Below are 18,336 nucleotides of genomic sequence, written 5' to 3' on the forward strand. Positions count from 1 at the left end.
AGGGAAAAAAAGAGGATCTGTACAAGTTAGCCAACTGTGCAATAGTCACATTAAGCCAGGATTATTTGTTAAAAGATTCAAAGGGCCTGAACTTCCTCCTTTTAAACTTCAGTGGAAGCAGGTCCTAGTTTAAATTGATAGGAAATGATAATTCTATATACATTTACACTTTGTGTATATTACATATATTATACTTTCATGCTGTGGGTCAAATCCTGTAGTCCTTACTGAAGCAAAACTCCCATTGAATGACTTGACCCTGTAACTGGGTGAATATAAATACAATTTTTAAATCCGTATTTACAGCTTTTGAAATGAGTTGATTCTTGTTGGGCCGAACCCTTAGATCCTTTCCAGTTTATACTCAGGCTTTGCTCTGATTCAATGGGAAGTTGCCACAGAAAGTCTGGAATAAAAAATGCATGTCTGATACTGAGGATATAATCCTGCTTGTTGAAGTAAGAACCTCTGATTTTTGGCATATTAAAGTTTAAAAGATGAAACACTGTATCTGTGGAGCTGTCATCTCTGCAGACTCCACATCAGTAGCATAGATAAGGGTGGCCGCAATATACTCCACTTTATGAAATCAGGTGCTGACCTTGGGCTCCTGTAAAGTTGCCAAGGCAACCTCAGATGGGCAAAGTTTGGACACGCTGGCTTATTCAGTCATTTTGCCCATGTTCTTGCTGCCAAACCAAGATTAATAGGACAAAGTGGAAGGCAAAAATTTGTGCCTGAAAAGTAATGCGGATTTTTTTTTCAAATCTGAATACATTCATCCTATCTATTGAGCTGCTCTCTCATTGGTGTATTCTCTATTAAAGATGTGCATAGCCGTTTCCTGTTTCTTTAGGGGCACTCTTTGCTGTAGTTTCCTCTTTCAAAACCAGCTCCTGTTCACAGTAGTTATGGCATCACAGTAAAAACTGCAACACCGGAATACATGGCTTGCCAGGTAAGTCCAGAACATCTAAGAAACCAGCAGGGCATAACTTTTATCAGCAACATTATCCTCTAGTAGAGTTCTCCTCCTGGTTCTCCATGAATGTGATGCTGACAACATCAGACAGAACTGCTAAACACTGAGACATACAAGGGTATGGAGAGAGATTGTCTGATGCTATAGTACCAACGTGCATGAGGCACAAGGCAGAAAGGTGAGTGAATCTTTCCAAAGACGGGGTGATTTAAGACACTACTCCAACCTGGTGGACATGGTTTATTGCTCTTAAAGAACTGGCAGAGTTAAAAGCCTCTATTGTTTGTAGAGGAGCAGGGGAAATAATGAAAATATTTTCAGATGAGTTTTTAGATTACAAAGTACAGTAGAACCTCAGAGTTGCGGACACCTCAGGAATGCAGTTGTTCGCAGCTATGAAATGTTCATGACTCTGAACAAAATGTTTGGTTGTTCTTTCAAAAATTTACAGCTGAACGTTGACTTAATACAGCTTTGAAACTTTACTATGCAGAAGAAAAATGCTGCTTTCCCTTTTTTTAATAGTTTACGTTTAACACAGTACTGTGCTGTATTTCCTTTTTTTCATGTGTTTGTGTCTCTGCTGCTGCCTGATTGTGTACTTCCAGTTCCAAATGAGATGTATGGTCAGTTCATAACTCTGAGGTTCTACTGTATAGAGTTTCCATCACTATGTTTCCCCAGCATCATCATGGCTAAGGAGTTAAAGCAGCTCATCTGGTTATTATTCTTTATTATTTGTTTAGCACCAATATTCACAGCCGTGTACTATACAAAAAAATTCAAACAGTCTCTGCCCCAAAGAGTTTACAAACTAAGCAAGAGAGACTGAAGACAAGATGCTCTGGAAAGTGGTTTATTAATGTTTCTAGTACCATATATATTGTATTTCACATAATTTCTCTCTCTAAATGTACAATATCAAAAATTTGCTTATATAAGGTATAGCAAAATCATAGTAATAGACAAATGTGTGAACTACATCCTAGCAAACCAATGACCTCTGTGTTACTTATGCATTAGCCAATTTATTGCTTTATGAAATTGTCTTGTAAGCATATCTCAGAGTTAATGGAAGTTAATTCTTTGGAGATGTCCCTGGCTCCCTAATAAAGATAGACAACATTTGTAACAGTTGTGAGTATAATTTAACAATTCATGAAAGAAGGTGCTTTTTTAAGCATGGGGCACAAGAGATACCATATTAGTATAGGATGCATTTTAAGTAAACAGTAAATATGGGCTCAAGCATAAAGAGTCCCATAAAAATCCAGTTTTCAAACATCCAAAATTTTGTCAAGGTTCAGACTTGAGTTTTTGAATCTGCTCATTCTAAAGATAGGGACCATTTGCAAAATTCAGATCGAAATCTAGATTTGGGAGGTATTATTGTGAGAGGGTTTCAATTTGAATCCATCTCTCATTTTAAACACCTGAAACAATATAATTTTCAACATGGGTCTGATAGGAAACAGGCATTTCAGGTCAACTAGCAGCACCTACAACTTCTGGCTGCTTTACTACTATTTTGCAAAGAACCACTGTAGCAACAGCCCTTATAGATCTTGCAGCTTTTGCAACACAGTCCTCTAATCGCTTATTTTACCCGCAGAGCCAGTGGTGAGCTGGAGCCAGTTTGCACCGGTTCGCATTGTTAAATTTGGAAGCAGTTTTAGAACCGGTTGTTAACCCGCTTCCCTGCAGGAGGCTTTGATGGGCTCCGGCCGGGAAGTGATGTAATTCCTCCTCTGGCTGCCGGGGGCGCTGCACTGCAGGAGCCATGTGGGCTATCTCCTGGCCCTGGGCACGAGCCCTGTTGCTGCTGCTGCTGCTGCTGCTCCCCCAACCCCAGGCCCTGGGGCTCCCGCTGCTGCCTGGAGGGTCCCCGGCTGCTCTGCTGGGCCTGGGCTGCATCCTGATGCTCGGGCTGCTCCGAGCCGCTCTCCCCGTGAGCACCCACCACGCTGCCCGCAGCCAGCCCCTCTCTCCAGCCGCCCCCGCACCCCCTGGCCGCAGCCAGCCCCTGCCGCACCCACTGCCCTGCCCTACCTCCAGCCACCCCCGCACCCCCTGCCCGCAGCCAGCCCCTGTCTCCAGCCACCCCCGCACCCCCTGCCACCCCCGCAGCCAGCTACCTCCAGCCAGCCCCCGCCCCCAGCCAGCCCCCCCCCCCCCCCCCGCGGCCAGCCCCCGCCTCCAGCCAGCCCCACACCCCCTGCCCGCAGCCAGCCCCGCACCCCCTGCCACCCCCGCGGCCAACCCCCGCCTCCAGCCATCCCTGCAGCCAGCCCCACACCCCCTGCCCGCAGCCAGCCCCGCACCCCCTGCCACCCCCGCAGCTGGACCCCACCTCCAGCCAGCTCTGCACCCCCTACCCGCAGCCACCCCAGCAGCCGGCCCCCGCCTCCAGCCAGCCCCGCGCGCCCGCAGCCAGCCCCCGCCTCCAGCCAGCCCCGCGCGCCCGCAGCCAGCCCCCGCCTCCAGCCAGCCCCGCGCGCCCGCAGCCAGCCCCCGCCTCCAGCCAGCCCCGCACCCCTGGCCCTGTCTCCAGCCAACCCCTGCCGCACGCACCCCCTCCCCTGTCTCCAGCCAACCCCTGCTGCACCCCCCTGCAGCTCTGCCCGAAGCCAGCCAGCCCGCCCCACACCCCCTGTCTCCAGCCAGCCCCAACCTCCAGCCAGCCCCACACCCTCTTGCCGCCAGCCAACCCTGCACCCTCCTGTCTCCAGCCAGCTCCGCACCCCCTGCCCTGCCTGCAGCCAGCCCTGCACCTCCTGCCTCCAGCTAGCCCTGGTCCACGCCCCCGTCTGCAGCTGGCCCCACGTCCACTGGTGCCCTGCAGTTCCCAGGGCAGTAACCCTGCACACCTGCTTCAATGAGGGGGGCAGGGAGCAGCTGGGACCCACACATATGCACACCCTAGGGTGACCAGACAGCAAGTGTGAAAAATCAGGACAGGGGGTGGGGAGTAATAGGAGCCTATATAAGAAAAAGACCTCAAAATCGGGACTGTCCCTATAAAATCGGGACATCTGGTCACCCTAGCACACCCCCAGGGCATGGCGGGGACCCACACACGTGAAACGGAGCTCATTTCTAGTTCAGGCCCATCTTTTAAAAAAAAAAAAAAAAAAAAAAACTTTAGGCAGGGTTAACACACACCCGTATTTTCCCGGACAGGTCAGGCTTTTTGGGTCTTAAATCGCCGTCCGGGAGGAATTTTTAAAAATTTAAATTTTAAAAATTCCTCCCGGGAAAATACGGACGTATGGTAACCGTATAGTCCAAAAAAATACATACTGTGGCACATCCCTTAAACCAGAACTTTTTATATGGAACTGGCTGTTAAGATTTTGGCAGCTCATCACTGTGCAGAGCCATTTATTTACAGCAGCGTAGCACAGATACTGAAAATTGCTCATAGTAATTAGTTGGATCTTTTGAATTAGAAATTTAGGAATCATGGTGAAATGTGCTTGTTGCAGATGCTTCAAAGGAGATTAAGCTGGTGGTTAGTGGCTAAAGTAGTATTTGTTGAAATGAGCGCATATGCCTTACTGTTCATAACACAAAACCATTAGTCAGACTCTGCTTGGGCTTTTCTAATTTCCGAGACTAAGGTATTCTCCAGTCGGAAAAAAAAAGAAAAAAGAAAAAAAAAAAAAAGACTTTCTTCCATTGAAATGGGAAATAACTGCCTACGAAGGAGTACTGCGGAAAGAGATCTGGGGGTCAGAGTGGACCATAAGCTAAATATGAGTCAACAGTGTAACTGTTCCAAAAAAAGCGAACATCATTCTGGGATGTATTAGGCAGAGTGTTGTAAGTAAGACACAAGTAGTAATTCTTCCGCTCTACTCCACGCTGATTAGGCCGCAACTGGAGTATTGTGTCCAGTTCTGGATGCCACATTTCAGGAAAGATGTGGACAAACTGGAGAAAGTCCAGAAAAGAGCAACAAAAATTATTAAAGATCTAGAAAACATGACCTATGCAGGAAGATTGAAACAATTGGGTTTGTTTAGTCTGGAAAAGAGACGACAGAGGGGACATAACAGTTTTCAAGTACATAAAAGGTTGTTACGAGGAGGAGGGGGGAAATTTGTTCTTCTTAACGTCTGTGGATAGGACAAGACGCAATGGGCTTAAATTGCAGCAAGGGAGGTTTAGGCTGGACATTAGAAAAAAACTTTCTAACCATCAGGGTGATTAAGCACTGGAATAAATAGCCTAGGGAGGTTGTGGAATCTCCATCATTGGAGATTTTTAAGAGCAGGTTAGACAAACACCTGTCAGGAGTGGTCTAGATAATACTTAGTCCTGCTATGAGTGCAGGGAACTAGACGAGATGGCTTCTCAAGGTCCCTTCCAGTCTTATGATTGTCTGCCCAAAGTCACATAGGAAATCTGCAACTGAGAAGGGAAAATACAGCCTCAGTGTTTTACCAGCTAGTTCTGGGATTTAGCCACAAAACCTTCCCTTCACATATTTGTTGGGAATGAGCCAATATGATCTAACAGGTCTTTCCCATTGTTGATTTCTATGATCCAGGCAGAAGCATATAACTTTGGAAAAAGAAAAGGAGTACTTGTGGCACCTTAGAGACTAATCAAGTACTCCTTTTCTTTTTGTGAATACAGACTAACACGGCTGCTACTCTGAAACCTGTCATAACTTTGGAAAGTTTCACATTAGAACAAGACTCTCCCAGAGCTTTTCGTGCCACAGGTGGGAGCCTCAGATGTAGGCGGGGAGATCACTATGCAGTGCTTCATTTTCTAAAGTTCAGCCATAGAAAAATGTCCTCTGTTCATCTCCCTTCACAACTCTACCCATCTCTTCAGCACCAAGGAAAGATTCAGCAGGTACAGAATGACAGTTGAATGTGCTTTTGGTAGATTGAAAGAGCACATGCAACTGTCATTCTCAGTTCAAAAATACCCCAATGGCAATAGCTGCTTATTGGGTCCTGCATAATTTTGTGAAGCAAAAGGTGAAAACTTGTTCCCTGGCATGGAGCAGCTTTTCTGCTGAGTTCGAACAGCTGGACACAAGGGCTATCAAATGAGTTCATGGCTTAGGGAAGCTTTGAAAGAGCACAGTGAGCCACAGTAACATTCTGTGGTGTACTGTGCTCAACCTGGGGCTGCAGGAATTGTGTGGTGCTTTCTGCACACCTGTATCACCGACAGTACACCTATTAATGCTGGAGTGCTTGGTGCACATTTATGATGACTACCCTGTTTGGCACTGATCCTATGGGTTGTGAGAATACAAGACCACTACTTTCACTGGCGGCAGGCTTTACACATCATGTGTTGTAAACTATTAAAGATTAATTGCTTTCAAAACAAAGGATTTTTATTTACTTACAAAGACAGCTCCAAAAAAAAAAAAATAAAATCTGAAGAATTTACAAGTAAATCCATTTTAACTTAAACAAATTGAGGAACCTTAATAAACAAACAAGAGGAAGGAACACTGATGTCCATTGTAGCAACATACACTGACCTGTGAGAGCCACAGCTGATGTATACATGCAGCTGTAGCTGTCCATGCTTTCCCCCGGGGTGGAGTGGTAGGGGTAGGCGTAGGCGTGTGGGTCCTGAGGCCATGTGGAATGCTGAGGGAGGTGTAGGAAAGCGCTATGCTGCAATTCTCCACAAACTGCATTGGAAGTCGAGCCCAGGATTGTCACAATGGGAGTCTGCAGCATCTGTGTTTGCTGCCAGAGAAGCTTCATTATGTCCTGCTGCATCTCCCTCTCCTTTTCCTGCTGGGACTCCTGGGCCTTTCAGCTGTCCACTTTTTTCTTCTCCACACAGTCAGCAATATTGACCCTCCAGACCTTCAGCTCATGGTCTGATGCAGCATTTGGTTGCAGGATCTCACAGAAAATGTCCTCCTGTGTACTCTCTTTTCTCTTCCTTATCTGGGTCAGTCCTTCCACTGGTGTGGAGGGTCCCTCTCAAGGCCACAGCAGCTGCAACTACTGATAAAACACAGTGGTACCATTGTCAGTATAGTAGGAATGGAAAGCAAAACTTAAGATTCAGAACTCCCTCCTTCCCTTGCTCCCCTAAAGTGTTAAACAAGACATGCTTATTGACACTTCTACTTTGGAGTGCTCGTGCCCAGTGCCACTCTCAGTTCAAGCAATGGGGAGTATGACCCGCCAGGGGTGAGAGAACCGAGTAGGGAATTGCTCAGTGGCATGAAACTATGAGTATAGGGCAATGGCACTGAATACGGGCACCATTTTCCACAGGTAGTGTTGATTTTAGCTGATCTCTCACTCCTGAGAGTAACAAAGGCAAAAAGAGCACAGCTACTTCTGTTATCCCGAAGTTGCCTGAGCCCGTATGCTACCTCTTTAAGGCAATAGGGCCTGCCAAAGTTATTGCTGACTGGAATGGGAAAGTATTCTACCTCAAAGGCAAAAATAAAGCCACCATCCCTAGAAACCTCTGGGAGAGGATTGCAGTGTACCCCCATGGAAGTTTCATTGAGGTCTGTCAGGAGGATTAAAGGGACATCCTTGTGTACATAAACTACCGTATATACTTGATCGTAACCCGGTTCGTTTATAAGCTGAGCCCCTCAAGATGGATAAGTAAAAATGGAAAATTTTTATGATCCATTCATAAGTCGACACTATAATTCAGGGGTCAGCAAACTTTGGCTCCCGGGCCATCAGGATAAGCCACTGGCGGGCCGAGAGCGTTTGTTTACCTCAAGCGTCCGCAGGCACAGAGGTAAACCTAAGTAAACAGAGTGTCCCGGCCTGCCAGCTGCTTACCCTGATGGGCCGGGACAGCAACTGGTTGGGAAATTTTGGGGGGTGGGAGAAGCTGGGGGTTAGGGGAGTAACCCCTGTGACCACCTCCCATCTGACCCCACCTGTAGCCTGGGACCCCCCACACTCTCCCCATCCCATCCCTTCCCATTTTAGCTGGGGCGGGCCGGGGAGGATGTCTCTGGCCTGGCTGGAGCTGCTCTGGCAGGCTGGGCAGCACAGCCGCACTGTGCTCCGGCGGGCCAGACTGGGCGGCGTGGCTGCAGCCTGTTCCAGCGGGCTGGGCCGGGGGCTGCGGCCACAGCCTGTTCTGGTGGCCGGGGCCAAGTGGCACAGCTGCAGCTGCTTCGGAGGCTGCGGGGAGAGCAGCGTGGCCAGAAGGGGAGAGACTCTGGGCCCGCCTCTTCCCTTCTAGCTCTGCTGGCTGTGCTGCTTTCCTTGCCCCCTCTGTTGGGGAGGGAGGGGCTGTGTCCCACCTCTTCCTCTCTCTACCCATTCATAGGCCGACCCCCTTCTCTGATGCTTTCCTTTTTTACTAAAAAAAATTTGGCTTATGAACGAGTATATATGGTACTTTGCACGGTCCACCCCCGCCCCCAGCCCAACTCTAGAAGGGAATGAAAAGCAGACAGCAACTCTACCTCTCTGTTTTGTACTGCCACCTCTTCTAGTGCAAGTAAATTAATGAAAAGTCAATCACTGGGTCCTGCTAAGTTGTGGAAGCCATAACTGTAATGGGAAATTTATTTACCCAAGGTTCGACTGCAGACACTGGCTGGACTGCAGTGGAGTCAAGAACAGCGCCTGGTTTCAGCACAGCTAGGCCCCCACTCGTCGGTCCCCCGTACACCTCTTCCTTGTCCACCTCCTTCTCCTTGTTGTTCACGGCAGAGGCCTGTGATTCAAGCTCCTTGGAGGTATTTACCGTGGTGTGTGGGGTAGCCATCAAGTATGGCATACAGCTCTTTGTAAGAGCAGCAGCTCTGTGTTGGCCTCCTAGTGTGCCTGCCACAACTCCTTGGCTTTCACGTGGCTCTGCTGCTGATCCCAGTTGTACCCCTTCTCCTGCATCCTCCAAGCAATCTGCTCATAGATACTGACATTGCTACACCTGGTTCAGAGCTGTCTCTGCACAGCCTGTTAGAATCATAGAATATCAGGGTTGGAAGGGACCTCAGGAGGTCATCTAGTCCAACCCCCTGCTCAAAGCAGGACCAATCCCCAATTTTTGGCCCAGATCCCAAATGGCCGCCTCAGGGATTGAACTCACAACCCTGAGTTTAGCAGGCCAATGCTCAAACCACTGAGCTATCCCTCCTCATCAGTCCAAGAGATCCAGTACCTCCTGTCTACTTCAGCATGTAGTAGCATGTAGCCAGCTTAGTCAGCTGGGCAGTTGCACATAACATTGGAGAGCAGACAGAGGTGTGCTCACCAAGATGGACAACCAGGAAAAGGCATTTCAAAAATTCTCAGATTTTAAATGCAGGGGGCTTATGGTCTCTGTGACCCCGGGCAGTGGCGTGTCCACAGCAGTCAGTGTCAGGCATTGTGGGATAACTGCAGGAGGACAATTAGGGTCAACAAAGGTAGTGTCCACCAAAGGCACCGACTTCCCCACTTTCCCCTGAGTGCTCGACCCCCAGACCCGCCCCAACTCCACCCCTTCCATGCGGCCCTGCCCCTGATGTGCCTTTGAAATTGTGTCACCTATTCAAGCTTGATTTGATGTTGGTACTACATTCGCTATGGGCCTGATCCAAAGCCCATTGAAGTAAATGGGAATCCTTTTCTTTTTTAAACAAGAAAATAAACTTACTTCATTTAGGCAACATGACAGAAGGGAGGTCTTCGAAGGGATCTGAAAGAGCAGAAGGTGCTGACTTCATGAATAGTAACTGGGAGATTGTCCCGTGCATTAGGACAGCATAGATTCTGATCTTGGAATTAATTATTTGAAGCTACAGGAATTACACTGAGTCATGAAACTGACCTGATCGCAAGTCTGTTAGTTATTTCTTAATGTCGCTGTGTAGACAGCGCAGAGTGGCTTTAAAGTATCCAGAAAAGGCCAGTGAAGAATGTCGCCTGCACACAAGAACTCCCCACTGGTTTGAAGCTAGTGCAGGAGACTCTGCTGCTATCTGTGTCAGCCACCTCCTTGATCCTCTGTGTAAGGGGAAGGAAGAGATGTGTCAGGGACATTAGAAGGGTGGTGCATGGGTGGGACAGGGAGAGGAGGGGGCACAGCACAGAACCACTCCACTATGCCTGCTCCTCCACTGGCATAATTTGGGGGCAGCCCCTGTACAACCCTATTTGTGCCAAAGCTAGACAGCTTTGAATCAGGGAGCAGCAACTGGCCCCTATGAGAATCAAGTCCTATGAGTCTAGTTCCTTTACTCCTGCATTGGCTTAGAGCTTTCAAAGGACCACTGCATTTTTGTGTACCAGGTTAACTGAATGATCAACCAAATGATTATTTTTTCTTGCAACAGAAAGAAATTTCAGTGCAGTGGATGGGATCCTTGTCGTTGTGCCCTGGGAAATTAGCAGAAGAAAGTAAGACTACAGAGCTTGCTCTTCTGTATCCAAGCTGGAATTAACTCGATGATTGTTCTAAGGAGGGGACAATGAATAGCACTCTTGAGTGCATTGAAGATTACAATCTGGATAAGAACTTGTTTCCATTTGTTTACATCATTGTGATTGTCGTCAGTATTCCTGTCAATTGCACATTCCTCTGTGTATCTTGTATACAAGTGAGGAAAAAAAATGAGTTAGCAATATACCTCTTCAGTTTATCCCTAGCTGATCTCCTATACACTCTGACCTTGCCTCTGTGGATTGATTACACTTGGCATCAAGATAGCTGGCGATTCTCTGCTTTGCTTTGCCAGATTTCTGCCTTCCTTATGTACATGAATTTTTACACCAGTGCAGCCTTCCTCACCTGCATCTCCGTTGATAGATACCTGGCATTAGTTCACCCTCTCAGGTTCCAACACCTGCGCACAAGTAGATTTGCCTCGCTTGTTAGCATCTTTATTTGGGTTTTGGAAACCAGCCTGAACTGTATGATTCTGGTGAAGGATGAAACATTCACTCAAGTTTGCAATTCCACTAGCCATGTCTTATGTTATGATAAATATCCTTTGGAAAAATGGCAAGCCATACTAAACATCTTCCGGATATGCTCAGGATACATGATCCCTTTGGCAATCATGCTGTTTTGCTACCAAAAAATCTACCATGCTGTGAGGCGTAATCAAGCCACAGAAGACAGAGAAAAAAAGAAAATCAAGAAGCTGCTATTGAGCATCACCATTACTTTCTTCTTTTGCTTCACTCCCTACCATGCTGTGTTGCTGATTCGCAGCATCAATGAGCCGAACAATGTCAACTTTGTCCATATGTTTAAGCCTTATAGAATTACACAGGCCTTAACAAGTTTCAACTGTATTGCTGACCCAATTCTGTACTGCTTTGTGAGTGAAACTGGGAGAACAGATATCCTGAACTTGCTCAAGCGCTGCTTGTGTGTGCGGCAATCTGAGTTACAGCAGCCAACAGATGTTACTATGACTAGTACTATTAAAAAGAATTCTACAGCAGTGACACCTAAGTCATCTACAGACCTTTAAGTGAAAATGAACTTTTGTCCAAAATGCCCAATACAGTGAACTGCCAAAGAACTATATAATTGATGAGACAGGCCAAATTCTTTCCTCATTTACACCCAAGAAACACCACTGAAGCTGCATAGTATTCAAAATAATGTGAAATCAGTGGAGTGGCATGGGTGTAACTGAGGGGGAAATTCAGCCATTATATTTTCTTGCTTTACATATACCATGCAAGGGCAAGTATATGGTCTAGTGATCTAATGGAGGTGAATGTGAGTCAGGACTCATGGGTTCTATTATTGGAGGATCTAATAGGGATTCATTATGTGACCAGGGCAAGTCACTGAAGCAAGTGAAGTTGCACCAGTACATAACTGGAGTGGAGAGGCAGGCCCAGTGTCATTGTTCTAACCAGTGAAAAACAAATCTGGAAATCAAACAGGAATCACCTTGTGCTGTGCTGCCAATAATTTAACAAGTGGCACCCACAAAACTCTCCCCCTTATCTTATTCTATACACCTTGAACCAGGCATGCACGCGCTCACGAAGAAGAGGGCAGAAAGGTTATGAATCTATTTGCTTTCCAATTTTAATATACATATGAAGGTTGTGGGGGGAAGGATCCTCTCATGGGATTTTTTTGAAGATACCTGGTCTTTTCATACAAACCATATTCCAAAGGCAAAAGGGGACTAAGAATTCCAGGGATAACTGTTACAAGTGTGACTGGAATTATACTGCAGTAGCCAGACAGAGTGACTATGTGGGACACTCATCCTAATCTACCTTCTAATGTGGTGGTGCAATTTTCACAAGCAGGTTTCTAGAAGCCCCCAATATCTTCAGCAACGTTTTAAACCTGTGTACATTTATACAGGCTTGCCAAAAAAGTCTCTGCTTTTGTCTTTGTTAATAGATATGCTTTCCCTTTTTGAGATAGTTTCATTATAATAGGAAGATCCAGATTCAGATAATTAAAAGTTAATTATTGTTGAAACACACAAGGCCTCACACTACTCGGTTGGAATTATTCCTTGTTTACGCTGGTGGAAATGTGGTCCCGAGTCTCCAGGACACAAAGAGGCACAGCAATGGGGATACAGCAGGAGGAAAAAACTTTTACCTACTAATCCTCACGCTGTTCTTCTCCTGGGGCTAAAAAGTAATACAGGGCCAGATTCTGGTCTTGGTTATAATGGTCTAAAGCCAGAGTAACTGGATTTACACCCGTTCACTGAGAATTGATATTGGTCCACACTCCAGTGTTCAGGGCTGTCAATCTGGTTAAAAAAAAACCAAACTATTAAAAAACCTGAATCTAGCAATAATCTGTGGAACAGATACTAACTATGGGTTTGGTTCTGTGTGGTGCTGAGAGTCTCCTGTGACTTCTACTTGAAGGTGCTGATTTTTAGAGCTTCTCAGAAAACAGGAGGAGGTGTTCCACTGAACATTTCACCCCAAAACTTCACTTTTCAGCTGAAAATGTTCATTTATCCGGTTTTCCAACAACAACAACAGAGAGAAAATGTGCACGGAAAGTATTTTGCTGCAAAATTTCTCACTTAGCCAAAATCCCAATTTTCCATTAAAAAAAAAAAAAAAAGTCTTGCTCTGTATATTTGTATATCAAAAGGACTTGGGCCCCTGAAAGCAGCATCAGGGAGTGAGTGAGTCTTCATGTGAGTACAGTATCTCTTCCACAAACTGTTTGCGTTTCAGTGTAATTGTTCCACAATTACTTTCTTTTAACCTTTTAAGTTATGGGTTGAATTTTACTGTTGACAGGGAAAGGACAGCACAGCACAGCACAGGAAGCAGCGCTGCTAGTTGTTTCATCAAAGTGTTCCAATGCTGGCCTGAGAACATGATGCATTTCATAAGTGAACGAGAAATTTCATCACCCTGGAAGAACTGAAAAAAGGAAGCACATCCACTGTATTTGCATTGATGTGCCTTGTTTTGAACACATACCAGAGCCTGTTGACACCTGAGAAGATCAGCTACAGGAAAGCATAACTATTAAAAAAGTACTGTTCTTTGATAACTGGCCAACGTTGTGAGCTGCCCTCAGAAAGAGAACAACCTTGCTACAATACCTTAGTATGTAAACATCTTTCAGCACATACTGGAAAGAAAAAAAGAAAAAAAAAAACAGCTGTAACACTCACTTGGCGGCAAGGCAGCGCCCTCTCTGTTGCAGCATGGATAGAGTATTGCAGAGGGATTCAGAAGACTTAGGTTCTGTTCCTGGCCTTCTAGTCTCTCACTTGGCAAGTCACTAAGGTCCTGATCCTGCCCCGTGTTCTGCACAGGTGGGCCTCTGCATCCGCATGGAGTTCCACTGACTTCAGCGTGGTGCTGCCCAGGTGCCTGCCCCTGTAGATCTCAGTGTAAGATCTCCATGTCTATTTTCTCATCTATAAAGTGTGGGAAGTGCTTCTCCCCACCCCTTTCCATAGCACTTTGCAATACTAAGATGGACAGTACATTATAACATGTCTGTTGCTATAAATGTAATTCCTGTGTTATATTAAAAAGAGGGTGGGAAAAATCAAACCAATGCAACCAAATCAGCCTAGACTTAGCCAAATTTAGATCTACGGTAAGCAGGTACATCTCGACTGAATTCATTGGAGTTGCAACCAAACTACTTACAACAAGCCTGAATTTGGCCCTGAGCTTTTACAGGCCTTTAATTTCCCCACAGTACTACCTAAGGGCCTGATCCGGGACTGCTTGCATAGTCACACCTATATGTTTTTGCAGAATCACCTCTGAAATTGACTAAATTTCCCAAACGGTTTTGGAGCTATTTGGAGATGAAGAAATAATGTAGCTTTGCTTACAATAGGCATAGAGACTGGAATTTTCAAAGGAGCCCACAGGACTTGGAGTCCAACTGCCACTGAATTTCAATAGGATTTGGGTGCCTAATTCCCTTTGGCTGCTTTGACAGCCCCAGTGTCTCTGCCCAAGACTAAATTCCAGCTTCAAGGGAGCTTTGGGAGTGTGGGGAATGCAACGTGTTAAACTTAACATCATTGATGTATTTGTCGAATAAATATTACAAAGCTAAAAAATGTAGGGGGAGAGAAAATACATTTTTTCTACTTTATTCAATGTCTCCAGGTTTGCTCACCTCAGATGTGGCAAGTTTGCCTGGAGCATTTTCACATGGCAAGGTAGTGGGCAATGCCTGTGTTTTGTTTATATTTACATGGGGTTATTGCAGTGACAGCAATATAGAAACAGTGATGAGCTGCCAAAATCTTAACAACCAGTTCCCTCCTCACCCCACGAGGGCGTTGTGGCCCACCCTCACCTCCTGGGGACTCCTCCCCCATCCAATCCCCCACGTTCCTTGATGCCCCCCGACCCCTGCCCCATCCACCCCCCTCCCCTGCCCCGCACCCAGCCCCAGCTCACCTCCACTCCGCCTCCACCCCTGAACGCGCCGCCCCACTCTGCTTCTCCGCCCCCTCCCCCGGCTTCCCGCGAATCAGCTACTTGCACGGGAAGCCTGGGAGGGCTGAGAAGCAGGCAGTGGCTTCACGCTCAGGCCCAGGGAGGCGGAGGTGAGTGGGGGCGGGGAGCGGTTCCCCTGCACGCTTCCCCCCCCCGCCTCCGGAGTTACCTCCTTGCGCCCTCCCTGCCTCAGCTCACCTCTGCTCTGCCTAAGGTGCCACTTTTGGCCGGTTGTTAAATTTAGAAGCCCTTTTAGAACCGGTTGTCCCATGAGGGACAACCGGTTCTAAAAGGGCTTCTAAATATAACAACCGGTTCTAGCGAACTGGCTCCAACTCACCACTGAGAAACAACTAAGAGAAAAATCCTTTCCCAGGACATACACACCCCGCAGATTTCTTACCCATACCACAGATTCTTCTTTTAACTATCCATATGGGGTCCGCTCTTCAAGTCCTTCCCTTTTCCAGTCTGTCTCAAAGCGGTTCCTCAGAAACCCTGCAGCTTATCAAATCCTGTTGTATGGCATCCATCCAAGATTCAAGTTTTGGGTTTTCCAACCTCTCTCTTACCCTTCATTTCTAAGTTCAAAACCTGTTTCCTATATATTCTCCAGATCTTCTTTTTACATGACCAAACCATCTAAGCCTGGATTCCCTCAGCCTCTCTGTAATTGCTACCACCTTCATACCTCCCTGAATTCATTCATTCCAAACATGGTCCATGCTTGTAACTCCAAGAATTCATCTTAACCATACTTATCCATATTACAGATTGCTATTGCATATTCTGCATTGGACTCCTGAGGACAGTGCATTCATAGAACAAGTGCAAATCCAAGTGGAGAATTTTGCCCTAAGCAAGGAAATTCCTCCTAACAGGCAAAAGGCCTAAAAAATTATAAGGCAGTACTGTGAAGTGGGCTGAATACAGGACAAGGAACAAGAAATGTATGAGTTCTAATCTCGGCTTTCTTTGAGACTTGGATATGGCCTTGGCACATGTGACCTTGATAATGCATTGTCTCAGATAAGTCACCAAACTGAACTTTTCTTCATCTCAGTTTCCCAAGCTACAGAATAAGAATGTTAAAGGGTAATACTCACAAGGTGTGTGACTGCTGAGAAATAATTAAGAAATATTTGCACAGCACCTTCAAGCTCAGTGTAAGTAGCAGTCGCATTGTTTGCACAACAGCAGAGTTATTTTTATACATCAGTAATTAACTGAGGACAGGATCATTGTCCCGTAAGCCCAGTTAAAGGTATAACTCAAGTTCTATGCAAGTAATGAGTTTTTCGGGGAATTAGGTCACCTTGAGGCTGACTCAGTTACATTTCAGATTTTACTAATATATTTTGTGAACATTCTTTACAATATTTTAGAAGTGACCTGGCTCACTCTCCAGAAAACAAGGCCTGATTCTCCTCTAGTGTCACTTTCACAGCAGTGTAACGCCACTGACTTCACTTGAGTTACTCTAGATTTATGTTGATGTGCATGAGAGATTAATCAGGCCAGTAGCTTTCATTTCCAAAATTAGCATTCCTTTAACTCCCAGCCACCATGAAACACATCTAACTTTTGAGAAACAGGAAATGTGGTTTGAGTATGAAGGTTAAAATATTCTATTTCCTTATTCCACTGAACAAGAAGCAAAACTAGTAATTTCATGACAGCTTCAAGAATAAAACCCTTATAAATATGTTGGTTGTGATTTGTTAGTGTTAATTATGAAAAAAAAAAAGAAGTGGTTGTGATTAAAAGTAAACAATATAGATGTTTACCATTGTAATCAAGGCACTGTCAGTCACATATAGAATTACATCTTCTGCCAGGAGGTGTCAGCAGCAACAAGGGCTAGGTCCAATATCTAGGGGTTCCTCTTAATATTACAAACCAGTACCAGATAGAGTCCTTACCCCCCCCAAAATCTGGGAAATAGTAACCACCACCCCTGGTTGCCTCCAAGAGACAATACTTCCCCACTCACAAGGACAGTGGTTCCCAAAGTAGGGGCGCCACTTGTCCAGTGAAAGTCCCTGGCAGGCCAGGCTGGTTTGTTTACCTGCTGCGTTCACAGGTTCGGCCGATCGCAGCTCCCATTGGCCGTGGTTCGCCACTCCAGGCGAATGGGGGCTGCAGGAAGGGCGGCCAGCACATCCCTCGGCCCATGCCGCTTCCTGCAGCCCCCATTGGCCGAGAACGGCGGCCCGCGGCCAGTGGGAGCTGCGATTGGCCGAACCTGTGGATGCGGCAGGTAAACAAACCGGCCCGGCCCACCAGGGACTTTCCCTGAACAAGCGGAGCCCCTACTTTGGGAACCACTGCACAAGGACATGTATTAAAAGTGAAAGGGAACTCAGAATTAGTTTGAGAAAACATCACAAAAATGACTGAAAAGTATGCAAACAATAAGTAAACATCTACCCCACAGTACGTTGGGCAGTAGTCCTTTGCCTCAGTTTCCGACTCTATGGTGTGAAGTCCAATGGGTGAATGTACTTTTAACACACCATTCTCCTTTCCCTCTGCTGCACACTATTCACAGTTGGTTGTTTGCAGTCAGAAAAGTCCTAGAATTCAGGGGTGCATTCACATGGGTTCACCTGTCACTTCTGAAACAGGGCCGGATTAACCTTTTGTGGGCCCGGTGCCACACATTTGTGGACCCCTATGGGGGCAATGAAGCATGGCATAGGGAGTTTGGTCCCTGGAGCAAGGGGCAGGGCAGGCCAGGGGCAATGGGGCATGGCATGGCAGGGGTGGCCCCACCCCGCCCAGCGCGAGGGCACTGTTAACAAACCCACCAGGCCCTCTGCTGCCAGCGTGCCCCTTCCCCTCAGGGTTGGGCCTGCACCGTGCCACACAGCCCCCAGCCCTAACACCCCCTGATTCCCTAAGGCCAGTGCCCCCCAGACCTACTATGCCCAGCTCCCTGCCACAGATCCCCACCCCACAAATGCACAGCACTCTGTACACCCCCACCCATAGCCGCACCACAACTCCCTAGTACCCCTCAACTACTCAGCACCCGTCCCCCACTAGCATCCCAACACACAGATCTCCCCCAGCACTCTTCCCCACAGCCCTATCACCACAACTACACAGCACCCCCCACTGACCCCCCCCCACTGACCAGCACCCTAATACACCCAGACCTCCCCCACTGTCCCCGCAACAGATCCCCCCACTGCCTAGCACCCCAAAACACACAGACCTCCCCCACTGCTCAATGCCCCCTGCCCCCTCACAGCCCAGCATCGCCCCACATACCCACTCCCCCAAGCCCTTCCCCCCAGCCACACTTACTGGCTCTGCTGACCCAGCACAAAGCAGGGATCCCCCCCACCCCACCCCCCAGCACAGTGCTAGGGGACAGGACAGCTGAAGCTCAGGAGCACAGAGTGGCAGCGGCCCCATCCCCCAGGGTCCCACCAGCCCTACCCGCCGGGCACTGGT

At 47.0% G+C, this 18,336-nt stretch overlaps 1 protein-coding gene and 1 long non-coding RNA gene across 5 annotated transcripts; one reads left to right on the plus strand and one right to left on the minus strand.

The window, feature by feature from the left end:
• The first annotated feature begins 839 nt into the window (after positions 1-839).
• Positions 840-13,580, plus strand: GPR65 (G protein-coupled receptor 65). Of its 4 annotated transcripts, XR_006291683.1 has the most exons (3): positions 849-1,160; positions 10,278-13,088; positions 13,195-13,580. XR_006291683.1 is itself a non-coding variant. In XM_037900804.2 (2 exons), the coding sequence occupies exon 2, from the start codon at positions 10,413-10,415 to the stop codon at positions 11,421-11,423; it is 1,011 nt and encodes a 336-aa protein (XP_037756732.1). In that variant the 5' UTR covers positions 840-958; positions 10,278-10,412; the 3' UTR covers positions 11,424-13,580. The 4 variants fall into 4 exon arrangements, 3 of the variants coding, with proteins under 3 accessions (XP_037756732.1, XP_007055994.2, XP_043405090.1); XM_037900804.2 differs by having other exon boundaries at positions 840-958; positions 10,278-13,580; XM_007055932.4 differs by having other exon boundaries at positions 10,278-13,580.
• LOC122466286 lies at positions 5,902-16,616 on the minus strand. The gene is made up of 5 exons (XR_006291684.1): positions 13,578-16,616; positions 9,773-9,948; positions 9,599-9,640; positions 8,531-8,916; positions 5,902-6,975 (listed from the first exon to the last, which is right to left on the minus strand). It is a non-coding gene; the product is annotated as an uncharacterized LOC122466286 (long non-coding RNA).
• Between the last annotated feature and the right edge of the window lie 1,720 nt (positions 16,617-18,336).

The sequence above is a fragment of the Chelonia mydas genome, chromosome 6 (genome assembly GCF_015237465.2).
Source record: "Chelonia mydas isolate rCheMyd1 chromosome 6, rCheMyd1.pri.v2, whole genome shotgun sequence".
Classification (NCBI taxonomy): Eukaryota; Metazoa; Chordata; order Testudines; family Cheloniidae; genus Chelonia; species Chelonia mydas.